Source organism: Patagioenas fasciata, chromosome 5, assembly GCF_037038585.1.
Source record: "Patagioenas fasciata isolate bPatFas1 chromosome 5, bPatFas1.hap1, whole genome shotgun sequence".
Taxonomy (NCBI): Eukaryota; Metazoa; Chordata; class Aves; order Columbiformes; family Columbidae; genus Patagioenas; species Patagioenas fasciata.
Window position 1 is genome coordinate 30669999 of NC_092524.1, and position 19570 is coordinate 30689568.

The 19570-nt window shown below is 46.6% G+C and overlaps 1 protein-coding gene across 5 annotated transcripts in view; it reads left to right on the forward strand.

Annotated features, from left to right (window-relative positions):
* The first annotated feature begins 630 nt into the window (after window positions 1-630).
* MAPKBP1 (mitogen-activated protein kinase binding protein 1) overlaps window positions 631-19570 on the forward strand; it is a 101777-nt gene continuing 82837 nt past the window's right edge. For 4 of the 5 annotated variants that reach the window (XM_071809196.1, XM_065838072.2, XM_071809199.1 and 1 more), the window contains exons 1-2: window positions 631-769; window positions 1612-1955. In XM_071809196.1, the coding sequence (XP_071665297.1) occupies window positions 1839-1955 (117 nt within the window). In that variant the 5' untranslated portion in view covers window positions 631-769; window positions 1612-1838. The remainder of the gene's footprint in view (window positions 770-1611; window positions 1956-19570) is intronic. The other variant, XM_071809197.1, reaches the window with a different exon arrangement.

Sequence of the window (19570 nt, forward strand, 5' to 3'; positions counted from 1 at the left end):
CCATCTCAGCTGATACAGGTTTGGCTTTGCTGGCAGCCTCCACACCAGTGAGCTCTGTGACCACAGCAGCCCCAGCAAAGGATCCAAACACCAGATGTGAAGTGTTAGAAGGCGTTTATCCCCCAAACCTGGCTACCCTGAGGTAAGGTGCTCATGCAACAACTTTTCCACGTCCACAGTGAACTGCAGGAGCCTCATGGCACCAAGCCACAAATGGCCGACCAGGCGCGTGGGGCAGACCGGCCAGCAGGGCACTCCCAGCCCCAAAGCCCGGCAACGGCCACCGGTAAGGGCCATCTCCACCGGTACGGGCCGCCCAGTAACGGCCGCCAGTAGCAGCCCCCGCCGCGCTGGTCCGCCGCTCTGGTCCACCTCCCTCCACCGCCCCCCACCTCCGCGCTGCGACGCGTTTTGACCCGCGCGGGCCGCCGTAGCGCGGCCGGCCGGCCAGCCTGGAGCTGCAGGCGGTGCTGCGGCCGCCGGGGGGAGCGGCTGCGCGGCGCAGGCGGTCGGGCGGGCGCTTGCCCATGGGCTCCCGCGGCCCGCGCGGAGCTCGGCAGGCGGCCTCGGCCCCCCGCTTCTGGCCGAGGCCTGAGGCTGCGGGGCCGCCCCTTCGCTGCCGCCACCGCCTCTGAGGGAACGGCCCCCGCCCCGCCCGCGGGGGCGGCCCGCGCCGCGGCCCCTCCTCGGGGGCGGCCGGCTGCTTGGGCAGGCGCTGCGGGGTACCGTGGTCGCCGGCCTCGCCGGCAGAGCTGCTCCTGGGCACCAGGTAGGAGAGAGAGGTTTGACTCGGCGGGTTAGGCTGGGGGGGCCGAGGAGACGCGTCTCCTCAGCCCGCGGTCCTGCCGCCGCGGGGCGAGCAGCTGTGACTATGCTGGCTTGAACGTTCCTCTGCTCCGCGCTCTCTCCCCTTCTCTCTTTCTCGCTCTCTTTCCCCCCGCCCCCATTTTGCACGGAAGCCGGGAGGATAATTTACTGCAGGCTTGGGCTGGATCCCTTTTTTCCCCCTTCCCTCCTTCACTGCCGGAGCTTTGGGAAAGGTGAAGGTTTTAGCCGGGGGTCTGTAAATCGTTGACAGCAGTTACAGTTCCTCGTTGGTCCCTTTTTAAGATGAAGGTGTGGGGATGTGAAATGCTCTATGCCTTAATTATCAGATAGCACCCACCGTATGTATGTGGGTACTTAAAGCAGAGCTAAATTTGTGAGAGTTAAAAACTCCTTCATGTTTATTCTCGGTGTGCTTCTGTGAATTGGCGTTCAATAATCAAGTACAGCGTTGTGCCTTCCAGACTGTGAAGCCTAAAGCGGAATGGGTGTGTATGGAGCAAAAGCAAGGGGCTGGATGGACCCTGTTAATGGACTCCAATGCTGGGAATTCTTGTCTTTGTCATAAGATGATACTGAACTGTAAAACACCTAAACTTTTGATCTGGGAATTGGTTTAGATGTGCTAATGAATAGTAAAAGGATGATAATTTTCATGGAAGCCTCTGGGAATAAGTAATACCGCACCCATCAATTATCATAAACTCTTGCATTTGGCATTTCTTGCAAAGAATGAGACTAGAATTTATTGCGAATGTCTTATTGACCCATGGGTGCATCTTTCAGTTTAGATTACTGCTGATTTGATCCTCTGGAATCTGCAAAAGGAAAGTCTGCCAGCCTCTGTGAATAGCTTTGCAGTGTAACAGGAGTGGAGTTCCCGAGCAGAATCGCTGAGAGATATGTGAACAAGTGTAAGCAAAGCTGAGCACATCAGTATTTCTGCCTCAAACCTGGGCTTGTTTCCCAGGCACAGTTTGTGTGTGGGGTGAATATCCTCCTGGCACCTGGAGATGATGTCGGTCGAAGGGTCTACAATAACAAGTCGGATCAAAAATCTGCTTCGCTCCCCTTCCATTAAGCTAAGGAGAAGCAAGCCTGGGAACAAGCGTGAAGATATAGGCAGCAAGGTGAGTACTGTGTGGTTTGGCCAGCATGCTTTGACTTTGTTGCCTGAGGTCCCATCTGTACTAACAATACTGCTTTGGGAGACCTGGTGTAACTGTAGAGTGATGCAGAGGAACCGATACGTGATTGTAGTCTGTCTTTTAATTGGGATCTCTACTGTGCTGGAGATCCTTGCTAAAGCCCACATTGCTCTTCTGAAACACACTCTTTTTGCTTGTGTACCCAGTCTGTATCAGAAAGCTTTTGGGATTTCCCACACTGTGGCATGTGGTGCTGTTACAGATGATAGGAGAAACATGATACTGCCTTTTCCTCCATGTTACCAGCAGCAAACGATACACAAAAGACCTTCTGTGTAAGCAATTGTTCTTGGCCCCACGAAGGAGAGTTCTATGAGCATGTGAGAAGGGTAGGCTGGTCTGAAAGATGTAGGATGTGAGGCGTGTCTTGGAGGTGATTGTTCAGGTGAGGTCTGTGTTCTACAGGCCTGGGATGCCCTTTTCTCCATGTTCCTCCTTTGTGTGCCTCAGACCCCTTCTCTTGGGGATGTCTTGCCTGGGGTATAAGGGCTTCTAACCTGAAAAATCCATCATTCTTCTTGGCGTTGTGGAGATCTCCTGACAGATAGTCACTCACTGGGAATTGACTGGTGTCATGAGGACAGGAGGATGATTTAACCCCGCCTGCAGGGAGAAGAAGATCTGGGTGGCATTGCCTTGTGCTGACAGCAGGCGCCTCTGAGTCAGGGTACATCCTGCTGTCCCTGCCACTGATTCACTTTTAACCCTGGGCAAATCACTCAGCCTTTGCATAGCTCTTTCTGTCCATAAATAGAAAGCTTAATCCCTCCGCCTTTGTGAAAACTCACTAATAAATAAGAAATTCTTGTAATCCGTGACTGCAAAGTGCATTCGTTTGTCTCAGAACAGTAATGCTTCAAAAGTTAGCTGCTGGAGTGAAGAGCGTGTAAAAACTGCAGGGGAAATACATGACACTTTATCTAAATGGTCAGTCCCAGCATGAAATCCTATTCTCAAAACTGTGGTTCAGGTCAGAGGTCCCCTGAGATGCCTGTTTAATACCAAGGAACACAATATTCTTCCCTTGCAAAGTAAGCGAAAAACCTGCTTGGCTTCCTCTGAGCTGTCTAGAGGAGGGTCCTTGGTGTTTGTGCATGACCTCGGTGTGTGCCTGTGCATGCATGTGCTGCATTTAATGCAGCTTGTGGACCGCCACTGAAACATGCTTTGTAGCTGTTGCTGAAGAGCAGTTCGTTGATCCATATTCTGCAGAGACCTCTGTCAAAAGAGCCAAAAGCCACCTGTACTGCCATGTATAGTGAGCGTTGGATTCTGGCTCTGTGTAAAGGAGCTGAGGTCTGCCTACTCCTTTTCAGAGCTGGGACCTGCTTCTATAATCCCCAGGTATTCTCTCTGGAACTTGGTCTTTGTGGTTTTTTTTGTGTTGTTGTGATTTTTTTGTTGTTGTGTTTTTTTTTTTTTTTTTACTTACATGAGCCTTTTGGAAGAGCTCCATTGTGTCCCTTATGCTGCTTCCCAATATACAGCCAGGGCTGTTGGATTCCCTGGGGATATAATGGATTCATTCTACAACATCAAATTAGGGTTTGAGGGCTCAATTTTGTGTATCTTATTAGTAAGAGCAATTAGTCAGTGAGATGCAAGGGTGCTGCTGGGGAATTTGCTAGTAGAAGCAATTTGCCATGATGAGGAAGGAATGCTGGTGTTGGTTTCCCAAAGCAATCTGCTCTGAATTTCCCTCAAATGAGTTATGTCCTGCCTTCAGTGGGATAGCTGGGGTGGTCAGGGCAGAAAGGAGTGAGCCCCTTACCCAAGATCCAATGGAAGAACTTCTCGAGTTCATCTGTGCAGATGCTCCCCCTGCCACATGTGTGTTCCTTTGCCTTCACGATGAGAGCAACCCTACTTTTCTAAAATAGCAGGAAACAGATCTTCTCAGTCTGTTATTTGGTATGAACTGAAATTGAGCATCATACACATCGCTCCTGAAGGCTCTCTACTGAGCTGCAGGAAGGGCTTTTCCAGGCATCTTTGTTTCGTGGACTTTTTGAGAAATGACTGCTCCAAGAGATGCGTGTAACTCTACTCATGTGGATGTATGGATGGGCCTATAAAGCCGATAGCTTTGGCTGGTGATCTTGGCTGAGTGCTGTTTGGTTACATAGGATAGAACAGGACTGTTGCCTTAGACTAGTGCCTGAAAGGTGATATTGTGCTTTGCACATGCAGATGTAGGTGAAGAGCAAGCCCTCAACAGCTCCGTGGTTCCTGAGTCCCTCAGGCTTTTATTGTAACCAGATGGTCAATTTAAGCACCCTCAGTGGCACTGCCTTGATGTCCACAAGCTGTGATTTTTCCCCTCCAGTGAGAAGTGTCCCTGCTCTTTCCTAAACAACCTTTTGTCCGTGTGAGGCCTGCCAGGCTGTCTCAGTGGTGAGGGACAGACTCCTGGGGCAATTTGTTGTGATGAAGAGAAGCCCTGTGCAAACTGTCTCCTTTCAGTGAAGCAGCCATGTAAGGCTGGGCTGGACGTGGGCAGGCTGTGGGAGGCTGGCTCTGTGGAGACCTGTTTGTGCATTGCTCTGGACAGGGGAGTGTGGGTAAATACAGATAATTTTGCATGAGGGCTGTGCAGGACATGCCATGTGTTACTTGGGAGCTGTACAAGACAGAACTTGTTTTGTGACTTTTATTAGGACTTATTTCTTGCCTATAATTAATGCACGGTTTTACTGTGCAGCCCCAGGAGATCTCTGCGGGAGTAAAACTAAGGAACCAATACATAATCACGGATATTAAATATATATATATATAAGGGGAGGGAGTGGGAGCTCATTAAGTAAATCTTGTTGACAAATTGGATGTAGTGCTTGGTTTTGTTGCTGCTTTTGGAAAATAACTTGTTTTGTGGGAGCCTTGATTTTTGTTGCTTTGTGACTAGCTCTGTGTTTTTTTTTTTTTCCTTGTGCTGTTCCTGGCTTGAATTCACTTGAATTCCCATTCCCTCCAGATCTCTGTTTTTTGTGTTGAACCAACATAGACCTAGAGTACAGTGACTTGAGTCTAGGTCTGTTGATTGTTGGGATTGTTACATGTCAGTGTGGAGGCTGGAAGCTAGAATTTCCTCAGATAAGTTGGTTGGCCTGAGTTCAATTTCTAGAGGATTACTAGCCTTACCAAAAACCCAGTTGTGCATCTGGTCACCATGCTTGTGATTCCAGTAGAGACACAGAGTTAAAAACTGGGCACCGAGTGCCTTTGAAGTGTCATCTGAATAAGCAGCACTAGCATGACAGTGTGGAAGCTGTGGGTTGAGCCATCTCCCATTGCTAAAATGCCCTGGTTGCTGCAGTACCCTGCAACTTGGCTACACAAATCTCCCTCTGCTCACAGAAGTAATGTACCAGGTGCAGTTCCTGCAGGGGATGTTCATATTGTTAAACTCTCTTCTTGTAAAGGTAAGAAACTTTTTAACTGATGTAGTGGTGCCTATGTTAGAGGCTGTGTGGGGGGGGATATCCTTAGTCAAACCAGATTAGGAATGTCAATGTAGAAACAAATTGTTACAAAACCTGCTACAGGCTTTTCCCAAAAACGGTAAGCCAGGGAGTCAAAGAAAGGCATTTGGAATTTGCTGCTTGTTTCTTTGATCTCTCATGTTTTTTTCTGAGCCAGAAATATTTCAAGTTGTGGGTTTTAAACAGCACTTTGACTAAACCTGACATTCCTCAGCAGGAAGCCATTCAGCACAGGGACTGTTGTATTGTGGTCTCCCCCCCACCAAGTGCTGTGTGAGGATGTGCAGCTGGAGTGCCTGTTTCTGCTCCATGATGCTGGGTTGGATCGGGGGGCTCTGCAAAACCTTTCTGAGAGCTTTTGTTCTGAAAATGAGCCCTGACTAAGTTGCTCCTAGTGGGACAGGGTTTCCTATCCTCCTTTGGTGAGGTGTGGCTTTTTCTCACTGCCAGCCTCTGGGCTCCTGTCAGCCTGATGGTAGCTCCCTAGTTAGGGCAGCAGGAGCACATACATGTACCTATGTGTCCTGCTGGTGAGCAGCATGTGCACAAGCACAGATTTAAGAGAGAAGAAGATCCACGAAAGCTTGAGACCCCTCATGCCTTGTCATGCCCCTCCCAACACTTCTCCAGCTCCTCAGTCCCATGAGAAGCTGCAGGGCTCGGCTCGGCTAGGACCACAAGCTGTCCTGGACACAGCAGAGTGGAGTAATGTTTCTGGCCTGGCTGTAGCTTCCTGCCTTGAGTACTGAGTCCTTTTTGTCTGAAAATATTATAACTCCCAACATGAATCAGTTTAGACCACTACTGGTCTTAACCAGATCAGCAGAGTATTGCTGAACTTGAACTGGAACAGAACCAAAAAGCACACAAGTTTGATTCACTGATATAAATACTTCAAAAATCATCACCTCTTATTAAATTGTTTAAGGTGCAGCTGAGGCTTGTTGTGGAGTGGGATTCTTTGTAAGTCTTTGGGAACAGCTTGGTCCTGCAGCAGCAGAACCTGCTGGGTTCCTTGTGGGCAGCATTTCCCAGGGAGCTGGATGCAGGGCTGAGAAGCCTGGCTGTGTGTGTGAGGTAGAGAGCAGCCTGTCTGGTGCTGTCACAAGCTCTTGTTTTGGCAGGATTTGGAAGGGTCTTCTACATTATGATGGTGCTTTTGAGGACCTGTTTAGCACAGTATTGCCCTATTCCCATTCTCCACTCCACTGGAATCTGAGCAGTGCTCAGACCATCAGCTCTGGGACTGGCGGAGACAGTGGCATAGCTGAGAGGATGGATCTAACCCTTGTCTGGCCTTCTGCTGCTGTGCCTGTTCTTCTTCATCATCCATGGATGTTACTTGGCCCTGGCTGATAGCTATGGATCTCTCTCTCAGATCTGCATTGCTCAGTCTAAACACATCCAATTGCTTCAACAGCTTAGGGGCTGCTGTCCAGAGATAGAAGGGATTTCATGTCTGTCTCTGGTCAGGCTTACAATAGTGTCTCTTAAAGCAGGGAACAAAGGCTGGTTAATTTCTTGATAGCCAGACCTGCATTTCAGTGGCATACCTGTATCGGTGCGTAGAATCAGTGGAAGAACTGAGAGTGTCATAGCTCAGGGCCTAAATCCTTCCCTGCTGGGCTGCTCTGATCCCCTCTTCTCCATCCTCAAATAGATGGTGCTTAAGATGACTCTGTGTTTGTTAACAATTTCATACACAGGTTTTCCTTGCTCCTTTCTTTGCTCTATGTGTTTTATGCCTTGTCCTGAAATTACAGGATGATCTGGCTAGCTTTCCTTGCCTGAACTGGAGCTGAACATGTGTGTTAAATGTGACTTACAGCCACAGGGCATATCAGAGCCGAAGTTTTTCTGCTGGTGGACTGCAGCACCAATTGCTTTTGGTTCTTGAAGTATGGTGCATATAAAGGCATATAACAATTAAACATGTTTGGTTTTGTAGCCTGCACCTTTATTCAGGAACCACTGTCATCCTTCTTACCAGTCCTGAGACAAAATTGCTGGAAAGACCCACTCTTCTATCCACTCCTAAATAATGTGTTGTCTTTACCGTGAAAGACAGCAGGAAGATCTCTCCATGGTAGAGGGAGAGCGATGATATACTAACAGTTGGTGTGTAGTTGAATAACACAAACCAGGTCATTTGCTGGGTGGGTCTAAATGGTTATCGCTTTGCCTGGGTGGTCATATGCTGCTTACCTTTAATACTGCTGAGGTCTTGCCTTGCATGCTGTTCTTCACCTCCTTCAGATGAGCTGGATATTCTGAGAAGGCATGTGGGACTTAGCTAACCTGGCTGGAGAGACTTGTAAGCAGGTTTTACTCTGCCCCTGCTGTGCTGGTTAAGCTGTACACATATAGACTGATGACTGCCTTTTGCTTGTGGGGTTGTTGTTCTGCACTGGGCTGTGAAGCATGTAGTGTTTTGTCAAAGACCTGGCTGGGGTAGTAAGATGGCAGAGGTCAGGGTTGGTCAGAGTTGTTGCAGGTGGTACATTTGCTGCTTGATGGTCAGAGCTCTTGTTCACTGTGGTACAGGGAGGGCTGGTGGAGAAAGGCATCCACAGACACCGTGGAAAGAGACCTCCTCCAAGGTGTACCATTTGTTTCACTAGCCATGTGCTTGGTACTGCCTGTGGCGTATCACCTCATTTGTTTCAGTAGGGCAGAACAGCTGAAGTTGGAGTTGGTTGGAAGTCTGGCCAGGTTGGACCACTAGCTGCTTTTGTATCATCAAGGATCTGCAAGTGCCTGTAAAATGACTTGTGTATATTTTCACTCTCTCTGTCTACTGGAGAGCAACTGCAGGGCTTCACTTCCATTTCCAGCTGAGAAAGTAGCGGCCATCATTTTGTTGGCTCAGCAAAGCTAAGAAGATAGTTTGCTTCCTCTTGATGAGGTCTTAGAAAAAAGTTGCTTGATTAGCCTTGGTACAGTTTTCTCTGTGAGAGTGAAAGCAAACACAATATCCTAGTTGGCCTTTGGCTTTTTTAAAAGGTCCCTTTTCTTGATCTTTGAGGCAGGGAGTGGTGCCTACATGGTGCTCAAACAGCACTTAGTAGAATGAAGCCCTGACATTAGTGTGGAGTGATCCTTGCTGAGGTCTGAATAATTAACTAGCACCAAGCCCAGTTTCAGTCACTTCAGGCTTCTGTTTGTGTCTGATGTACCTGCCTCCGCAGAGCTGGAAATTTCCAAGGGCTCCTCTATGTGCACAGCAGGGTTGCAGCATGCTCTCTGCTCTGGTTTCCAGCTCCAGATGTGGGCTGGTCCCTGTGCCTAAAACCCTTGGGCTCTGCTGAGGCTGTACCCACCAAAGGGTGGCTACTGCAATTCAGAAAAACCTCCCACTGTTTCCTTTCACCACAGTGCTGCATAGCCTTGCCCTGAGCACTCCTGCATGTTGTGCAAGGAAAATACAGCTGAGGCCTGTGGCTGTTGTAACCAGCTGTGGATCTGTGCCATGCGGTCTGTCTTCAAAAATATTAGTGTAAAGGTGAGTCACTGCTAGTATTTGAATGACCATTGACTGCAGGAGCATCCCATTTCTACCTTGGTTTGGTGAGGATTGTACAGATGTGATAAAAGTAGACCCAGCTGAGAGGATCTTCAGGCTTAAAAATAAAATAAAAATAAAAAGTATGTGGGGAACAAGACATGCTTTTCCTATACAGACATGGCTCCAAACTCCCACAGGAAGTCTGAGGCAGACCTAGAAATTGTATCCTGATCCTCTGAGGCCAAATCTTAGCCTTAGCCACAAAGCCCAGTCTTTTGCAGTTTACCAGGGATGTTTCTTTTCTCTCCCATGTGTGAACTGTGTGTTCATTTAGGATTATTTGCTTAAAAGTCCCCAAACTGGTCTGTTTTAAAGGCTGACTTGGTTCCATTGTCACTAGCTATTTCAGTAGCTCTAGTCATGATGACTTTCCAACAGGCTCAAGCAGATTAAGCACCATATGAATTAGAGCTGTAGAAACCCCAGTAAGCCTCGTAATTTTGCTGGTGTCCCAGGAGACCAGTACTGTTGTTAGTTACTGTGGGGAAACTCTGATTGAAAATAGTATTATAGAAAAGACTGTGAACTGCTGTTGTATTTGGTGTTTCCAAGCCAGCGGCAATAAAAGCCAGTCCTGCTTGTTCTCCCAAATACAGTATTAAAATTCACAATTGGTTGAGAAGGTTAATGTGATTTAACAACTAATATAAGATTTCTTACCTGGTGGAATTTGAACAATGACATTACTTCCTTACAGGGATGGTTCTTTAATTTCTGCATCTCCCAAACACTTTGAATAGTTAGACTGGAACTTCGCCCATCATAGATCCAGAGAGACTCCTTTCTCTGGAAGAAAATAGATTACTGGAAGTTGCATAGTAGCAGAGAGTTACAACACAAACAAATTGCTCAAGAGCAGGCAAATGAAGGAGTTTGTGAAAGAAGGAGAAAACAACTTTATGGCAGTGTCATGGATTCAAGAATAGAGACTTGAACAGCGCTCTAGTCCTGTTTTTCTTCCAAGCAGACACTGTGAAAAACAGTGCTGCCAGTCCAGAAACCCTTCCCTATGGACAGAGAGGCCCCACACTGGGCAGTTGTTGTTTGAAGTGCCAGTATTGAAGTGTTTGCTAGCTATGTTTCCTTTGCTCAACAGTGTTAGCCTTTGAGCTCCCCCAATGGCTTTGAAATTGGTTGCTCACATTTGAGTAGCACATAAGGAGATACTTGCCTTTGAAGTCTTGTTTGTACTGGGGATGCTTTCATTTGCAAAAAAAAACACCCCAAAAAAACCAAACACCTAAAGCCCCACCACTGTTGTGCCCAGGACTTTTCACCAAAGGAGCCTGAGTTCATTACATGGTCCATAATGCAATTCAGATGCTGCAGTTGTTGAAACACTGAATATGACTGAGGGTGAAAGGAGTGTGTGCAAGAGCTGCCTCCTTTGGTGACTGCTCTTGGTGGTCAGAACTTGCTGTGCTCTGTGCTTCAGCTGTGGCCATGCTCTGGAGCCATGACCTGGACCAAAAGGAGATGGGGATGGTGTCCATGATATCCAGAATGAGCATGAGTGTAAGGGTGTATTTGGCCAAGCACTTGCCTCTGTTAGAACCAATTTGCAAGCAGAGCTTCCACAACAAGCTGTCTTAATGGTGACACTGCATCAGAAGAGTCCATTGAATGATTCTGTCTCTCAAAGAAACAGGCTATGCCAGTAAAAGGACTTCTTTTTGCCAGTTGTATTGCATAAATATTAGTGTCTTTTCTGCAAGAGCTTTTTTGGTGCTAAGAGTGATGTTAATCATGCTTCTCACCAATGCTTCTGTGCTGCTGAGATGTGTAAATGTAGAGTAGGCCTTGAAACAGAGCTCTGTATTTTTTTAAAATGCAGTTAACGGTTTGGGGTTTTGTGCTCCACTGTCACTGGGCCTCTTTTTTTTTTTTTTTCCCCTCAATGTAAAACAGACAGGATACTTATCCACTTACTGCAAAGTGTCCCAGCATCCAGGGCTTTAAAACAGCTGCCTAACTCCTTGCATTTGGCTTATCTCCCAGTTTTGAACTAGATATAGTGGTCCCAAGCGCAGTTGTTTCGAACCTGCTTTGGGGTGTCATCCTTCTCGAGCAGCTGAGTCCAGAAGCATTGCTAACTGTAAACTGGAACTGACAAATTTGGGATCTGCTTTGTTTGTTTAAGCCCATCTGGCCCCAGCTCACCTGGTTTTCTTGGACTGAATTGTGGCCAGACAGGCTTCAAAAAAGGTTCTGTGCATCTTGCTTGACTGTGTGGGCTGGCTGGAGAGTGTTTGCCCAGCCTGTGCCTTGAACCCTGTAAAAGGGGGTGGTGGTGGAGGGGAGTGGGGACAAGATGACATAAAATGCTCTTACTGAAACACATTAACAAATATTTATGATGAATGCGTGGCATACTTCAGTGTTCATAGTTATTTCTAAAGCCTTGAGCTGCTTTTGAGGCTGCAACTGGGATTCCACATTTTCACACACCGGAGGATAATCTCCCTCTCTGGTAATCCATGGTTTGTGCTGCATGTCTCTGCAGGCTGCTTGAGCTCAGCTCTTGAGATGTATTTTACACACAATCAGTAGTGTGAATGACTGGTGCTGGGGGAGGATAGGGGTCGGGTACTTGGGTTAGAGGTGTCTGCCTTCAACTTTGTCACTGACTGCTTTGGCTGTGGTTTTGCCTGTAACTTCTGTAAGAGTGGGTCTCCTGCACCACTGTTATGATGAGTTGCTTGCTTTGCAAAGTTCTTGGCCCATTTTCTGTAGCAGGGCTGCAAATAAGCTTTTTGATGTCCAGGAGCCCTGATAAATAGTTTTTTTATGGAGCCATTGGTGGAAAACAGAGCATGATCGGTGGCAGAAGATGTAGCACCTGGACTATGTCTGCTGCTCATAGGAGCTACTCCAGGTCCTTGGAATGAACATCTCTGCCCAGGAGTGTCTGAATGTAAACATGACCATTAATAAAATGGCTAGCGGGCTGATGTATGGCCTCGTGCAAGGCTTGCTGGAGCAAAGGCGAGAGCCGGTGGGCGACGCAGCACCAGAGCAGGCTGCAGTTGCCCGGACCGCCCTGGCTGCTTGCTGGCAACTTCGCAGGGGGGTCGTGCTCCTTATGCCCTCGCTTGGTCCCCACGCGGCGCCTCCGCCCGTCTCTCTTTCGGGTGGGTCCGTCTCCGGCCGGGCCGGCTCCCCGTGCGCTGCCGCGGGACGGAGGGAGCCTGCTGCTGTCGGTCGCCATGGAGACACCGCCCGCCCAATGCGGGGCGGGGGGGCGGGGCGTTTTGGCCCCGCCCCCCACCCTGACCGTGGCGCGCCATGTGCGCGGCGCTATATTTACCCCTGGCAGGGAGCAGCGGCCCGCTGCCGCGTTTGGGAGGTTCCTCTGGGCACAGCTCTCCTACTGCTCTTCCCAGAGACTGTACCCTTGGGTAAGACCATGCTGGTTAATTTAAACACAGGTTTTGGAAAAAACAGACAAACCAAGCTTCCAGTCTAGACAAACCCTATATAATATGCTCAGCGTCTGTGTCTGCAGACAGTGTCTGGTCCTTTGTGGTGGGGCTCTGGTGACCAAAGTTCCAGGCTGACCAGCAAAGCTGGAAGAGAGCACCACGTTGCACTGAGTAATAACACTGTCCTCTAGCAGAGGATATGGTTGCATGAGATGCACTGAGCAGCTTCCAGCTCTGCATCTCTGCTGAGGGAACTGAGTTGACTTGTTAGTTTGGGAAAAATCCACATCTTTCTTTTGTGCAAGAACAGCATTTTACAGGGCACCCAGCACCTGGCGAACTCAGAGTTCACCAGAGGTGGAGAAATACTGTTTGCTGTGGAGAGCCCTGTGCCGTTCCAGTGGGAATAGGAGAGGGCTTGCTGTGATAAGGGATGTAGTTTTGCTGTCAGTGCTTTCCAGAGGCTTAAAACAATTGGGAACACTCATCACCTACTGCCTAAAGGTTTGTTGGCAAGCAACAGAAACTCTTTCTGCTAGTAGTTTTTTCTGGCACGTAGGACCTGTTACACTGGGAGGAGCAACCCAGCTTGCCTTAGCCAGCACCCCTGGCTCAGGAGGGGAGGAGGCTGTATAAACAGTGCTGTAGCTCTCCAGGAAGACAGGAGCTGGTGTTCCTCCGCTGGGCTATGGGGAGGGAGCTGTGGGCCTGAAGGGTGTTTCTGTAGCATTTGGGGTTAGTTGAGTCAGGGAGCCCTTGTCCTGAGGAGATGGAAGAACTGTAAGTCATCAGTGATCTGCGTATGCTGTGGAAGCAGTTAGGGCAGAAGGAAGGGCTTAGATACAGGGGTGTCAAACTAATTTTCAGCAGGGGCCACATCAGCCTCATGGTTGCCTTCAAAGGGCCAAATGTAATTTTAGGACTATATAAATGTGGTCCCCGGTGAAAATGAGTTTGACACACCTGGCTTAGAAGTAAAATCCATGATAAAATGCCAAAGTGGGTGATTTCTCTTGCTGGGGTGAGGGGTCTTGTCTCTGTGCAGTGGGGGAAAGCTGTCTATGTGTCATGGCCATCCCTCTGGAAGAGGAATTTACTTCCAGGTCTGCTGCCTGGGTTCTGTCCCATGACCTGCCCTCCTGCTCTCTAGTGTGATTTAACTTGGATGCTTTTCTCAGATCCTCAGAAAGGAAAGTTCTGTAAACAGCTGCCAAGCAGGATTTTGTGTTGTAGAGCATACTTAAATGCTGGGGCCTGGTTGGATGATGGTATGAGTATATTTCTGTTTTTCTGTATGTGTGTGTTTAATAGGAAGAACATATTCTGTTCTGGTTGAGTGTATGTTTTCTTGCTGTGCTTGTTAGTACAGTAACCCACATTTTTCCCCTGCTTATAAAGGGATACTGGTATTGTACACTAAGTCTTGTACAACTCTTCATGTAACATTTTTACAGTAGTGATGACTTTGAAGGGTTTAAAAGAAAACTGAATGCAAACTCTGTCACTGTTCCTGGGAATACTTAAGTATGTGCTTAATTTTGTGTGAGGTGATGTGAGTGTAATTGCATTTCACCCAATGGATGTAAAGATAAGTGCCTCTGTGGCTGATTGGAAGATCAGGGTCTTAGGTATGATGATTCATTTCATGCACGTAACTGTATGTGTGTCCATGCCTTATGTGTATCATGCAGTTGTCTCCATAATGTAGTTTTGACCAACTCAGCTGCATTTTGTCCATTAATCCATATTCTCAGGGCATGTTTCTAACCAGTCCTGTGTAGAATGAAACAGAGTCTGTTTCTGTTTCTTTGTTTCCCATCCTCTAATTGCAGAGTTAACCAGGGAAATTCTGTTTTTCTTTTGTACCCGCTTCATCATTCCTAATATTTGGATATGGTTTTCCCTTTAACTCCCCAGCTACAGGCTGCCAGACAGAGCCCCCTGTAATCCAAGCAAAATGCTGACCTGACATGTTCAGGAAGGACAGTTTCATCCCTGAAGTTGCAAAAACAGGTCTATGCAAGGATAAAGCTAAGTTATTTATACCCCAGGACAAGAGATGCCTGTCTCTGCAGTGGCCTGAGATGGTGATCATTAACTCTTCCACATCACATAACTAAATATGCTTTTCTCTTCTTTAAAGAAGTCCAGCCCTATTGGATTCAGACATATTTCTTATCTCTGTTTGGTTTTGGTTTTGTTTTTTTGGTTTTTTGTTGTTTTTTTTTTTTTTTTTTAAGAATATCCACCCTCCTTTCCCCCCCGCAGCATTTAGCTGTTGCAAAGAAAAATGTGATCAAGGGTTTTTTTTAATGTATTCTGAGAAGATTGGCAGAGTTGTATTTGCAGCTCATGAGATGGACAATTTGCTGAAAGGTATGGTAGTTAACACCTGGTATAGTAGTTGTCTAGTGTGGTAGCAGGAGCACCCTTGTTTAGGAGAGGGAATATAGCAGACACCGTGTGTCCCTGTGAGCTGCTGCCTGGGGTTTAGCTCACCTGGGGTTGTTTTAAAACCTAGGCCTAGCACTGGGATCAGCATCCTGGGGGTCTATAGCAGCTGCCTCTCTCATCCTTGTGTCACTGAGATCCCTGCCACCAGCGCTGGGGGAAGTACATTTTTGATGTTGGTCCATGGCTCCTGTGACTTGCCATTCTTGTTTGTTTTCAGTGTGTGAATTTAGGGCTATCGGACTAATGTCAGACTCATTAAAATATGATAGCACTACTGAAATTTTCAGTACAATCAGGAGACCTGTGCAAATCTGACTATCTTCTGTTTGTCCAGCCCTTAAGTTTATAAGATTACTTTAAAATGCAAGTGGATACTGGCAGATGCTCTATGTATTGCATGTCTGCCACTATGTTGGCACACGCCCTGGTCACCTCTATGTGGTCTCTTGGCAGTCAGGCACTATATCTTGATGTGACAAGAGCTGGCTGTTAACTTACAGCTATAAATCTGTTGGGGCTATAGTGGAGCCTGTCAGTGCTGTGCAGGTGGCGAGTGGCTTGCTTAGCTTCTGGGTGGATTTTTTTTTTTAATTTTCCTAACACTGCTTGTATTACTGCAGTGGTAGAGCCTGTTCTGGTCACAGTGGAGCAGCAGTTAACAGTGTTTACAGGACATTCTTTGGCATTACTGTGGTCTAAACATATGTATACCAGCATTGAGTTACTTCTGCCTGGAAATAAGCCACAGAGCTATATATAAAATATGTTTGAACTGTTGCAGTAATGCTGTTGTTATAAATAGGAGAATGGGGTAGCACCAGGGCTTCTCTTCATTTGAGAAGATTCACAGTGCTCCATCTTCAGTGGAAAAGGCTGAGTAAAGTGACTGAGAGCAGCAACGAAATGCCATATGGCTAGCCTGCAGGGAAGAGCATGGAGTGCCTGATACTTGGGTATGGAGCATTTGCTTCCTGCTTGATGGTTTCTCAGCTCTTTCCTCTTGTGGTGGAGCATCTGACAGAAATCCCACAGAGTTCTGTTTGCAGCGTCCCGGTCCCCCAAAGCTACAGGGTTTTAGTTTGTGACAGTCTCTTGGGTTCTTGTGACTCCGAAACTGCTGTTGAATTTTCTTGCAATCCTGGTGGATGTTTGCCCTCTAGCTATTAGATAAGTAGTCCAGGTGCATGTGGAGCTTCTAGCTGCATTGGTTACCATGTTTTGACATATTGTAGGGGACAGTATTTTGAAGTAACATCATTGTGTGACTGTGCTTCATAAGTGTGTTGGGATGCTGCTGTCATCTTTTGAACCATGAGAAGTGTGTGTAAGACTTCTCCAGGCAGTACTGGTAAGCAAAACAACTTCTGCAATTTCTGAGCAGCTTAGTGCAAAGTCTTTGCTCAGTCAGCTCGCCTGCAGTAGCAGATTGTGCCAATTTTTGTGGTCTTTTCTGTCACTAATAGATCTTTATCTCACCCAAAAGAAATGTAGGAAGTGACCTCTAAAGAAATAGCAGAAAGTGCTGATAAGCACTGAGCAGCCAGTTTTAGTCTTTACTTGTGCCTGATGTTAATTCCATCTTTAAACTCTTAAGTGCTTGTTTGGCTTTGGCTGATTTGTAAAAGGGATTCTTCCACAATGTTGTCTCCTAAGTGCTTTATTGCAGGTCTTAATCTGTGATGTTCTAAAGAGGTAAGAGAAGCAAAGTTTGCAGGTAGAAGTAATGTCTTTTCTTGAAAAGACTGATGCAATTTGAAGAAGAGAGGCAAGACCGTGGACAGGTGGGAACATTTTCAGGGTTCAGTGCTCCATGAACAATTCTCTACAATGATTTCCTTCTGCTTTTTTTTTTTTTTTTTTTTAAGAGTGCAAATCATCATTTGCATTCCAACAACTCTGACAGGTGATCAGCTCCATTTCATCCAATGCATCTTCTCTGATCGATGGTGGGATATGCAGCCTGGCTTCACACAGGGGTCAATTCCTGTGCAGCAGCTTGTATCCAGCTGCTGCTCGCTACCTTAGCTGCCAGCGCAGCACAGCAAGTGTGGACAGAAAATGCACAGAAGCTTTATAGCTAAGTTTTTGCTGGAGGACATGAACTACAGTTTGAGCAGGGTTAGCATAGTATTCCAGTACAAAAAACAGTCAAGAGGAATGTTCTGACTCTTAAGTGTTGCTTTGCTCTTCAGTCTTACTGCTTGCCCTTTATGTGTTTGTCTGCTTCTTATAGATATTCTTTGTTTGAACTATACAAATGTACTAAGGGCTACTCAAAGTTATTTCTTACCAAGACAGAGTCTGCTGAAAGCTTCTGAGCAAGTGAATGTGTCTAAAATTATTGACCGGAAAATCGTGCATTGGGAGCATTGACTCTTTGCTGGAGACTGGAGTTCCATCATCTTTTTGTGTGTGTGTTTTGCTTTTTACAGCAGCAATTTTTGCTAAGAACGAAGCACATGGAAACACAAGTACTTCGTGAAGTGTTGAAGGAACAGGAGTTGGTTGTGTGCCTGGATTTACGGCTTTCTGAATTTCTGAAAAAGGGCAGTAAAGAAATGGTGATAGTTGTATTGGTTTGCTTTCTTGAAGTATGACAGAAGCTAGGTGGTAACAAAAACAAAGGGGTTTTTAAGCCTGTGGATAAAAATCGCTTCCTCTCAGTGTGGTTTTACTTCCTCAGTTCTCACGTTTCATGATTCTACTAGTTACCCATGTTCCTGAGCCTAAGTGTAGGCTAGAGGAGACCTGCTTTTCCAGGGTTACTCCCCCTGTTTCAGGGTTTTAAGTCACTTAGATGACAGACTGCTTCCTTTTTGTTATGTCACCTTTATTAGGCTTCTCAAATAAGTCAGCTTATGTTGGACTTTTCTGCCCCTCATTTACAGACTTGGTTTCCTGCAGGGAAAGAAACTGAAAATGTGCCTGGGAAAAAACACAGGAAGAAGTGATTTAAGGGCAAAGCATCTGAAAAAGGAAAGTGGGCTGCATGAATGATTTAATTAATTTGTTTAGGATTGCTTTGTAGTTATCTGTATAACCTCTCTTCTCTCTGGGCAGTTTATTGAGTAGTAGTAGTTTGTGTGTGTGTAAAGGAGAATCAGTGGTGTTTTTTGTTGCTGACTTGCAGGGGGAGTTATTCAGGTCTTTGGGGTGCTGGGTCTAGGCCATAAAACTTGTGAGAAATGTTAACTCTTTGGAAAAGATTAAACCAAGGTCTGCATCTGGGATAGCTGTGACTGTGTATGACTGTTGCCTCTCCTATAGTACTGTTTTGAGTCTTTGAAGCAGAAAGATGGCCCTGTCGTGCGTACCTGAGTGAGCACAGGTGGGTTTTCTGGAGTTGTCGGTGCAGGTGGCTGAGCAGCAGGTGCAGTGATGGGGACACTGTATTACCAGTGAAGGACTTTCCAGACATACTGGAAGAGGAGGGGGTGGCAGCAGCAAGGTTGTTGAGGAGACAATGGAAATCAGTGCTTGTGCTGTTTCTTTGAGTTTGTTTGCTCAGTATTTGGCCCACGTTCATATTTGTTGCTTCTCCTGGAGGACATGGTATCCCTTCTGGCTGACAGGAGAAATTTCTAGGGTGTTCAATATGCACATTGACTGACAGATGCAAAGAGCTCCTTAAATCTAGGATGCATGAAGGGCAGATGATGGTAATGGCTCTTCTGTAAGAAGCTTATTCCTCAGGGCAGAGGGCAGGGAGTGCAGGAAGGGATTGCTGAGAGCTGGGCGGCAGAGTGGTGGCTGGGGGTGGGCAGGAAGCTTGGGTGGCTCCTTCTGATATCCTCATTGGTTCTGGGGAAAAAAGAAATCTCACATCCTTTCCTTTGATTAATTTTAAAGTATTCTTTAAAAACATTGTCCCTAGCCTCAAGCCGGAGTGAGATACAGCAGTGGTGCAGCAGGATCCATAAAGTAGATAGGTGCTGGAGTTTGTGAGGGAGAGGGATTATTCCCAGCTCTACTGCTAATTTGTTGCATAACTGTGATTAAGACATTTTACTTAACTGCTTCTGTGTGTGTGTGTTTGTTTGTTTGTTTTTTACCATCCAGTCGTCTTATATCTGGTTATAGATTGCAAGCTGTGTGAGAGCACATGCTGCTACCTGCTGTAAGCACAGGACTTTTTGCAAGTACTGTGAAACAAGTAATAAATAGTCCAGACAATATTTAGGGAAAGATTGAACACTAATCTCTTTACTACCTGCCCCCTTCTGCAGAGGTGTTTTCTGTCTGATAAATGCTGTGTGCTCATTTTGTCCTTCCTGTTGTATTTATTTCAATCATAGCATCTTTTAAATTGCTGATAAGTGGTTTTTTAAATATAATTTAAATCGGCTTACAACAAAACCATTTTCTAATCCCCTGAGAATGCGAGTATGTACTTTCCTGCAGTCTCCGGGAGATGAATACGTGGGAGGACAAGGTGTCTCAGGTGTTGTAGGCAGGAGCCTTCAGGCACTGGGAGAGGTGAACTCTCTGACCTCTTGTGGAGGTCACAGATACCTACTCTGTGTAAGGAGTCTGGGCATAAAGAGGTGAGACTTCTACATATAGAGTGTCTCTTTAAATCTTTCCTGGGGACTTAAATACACTACTTAGAGCTGTCCC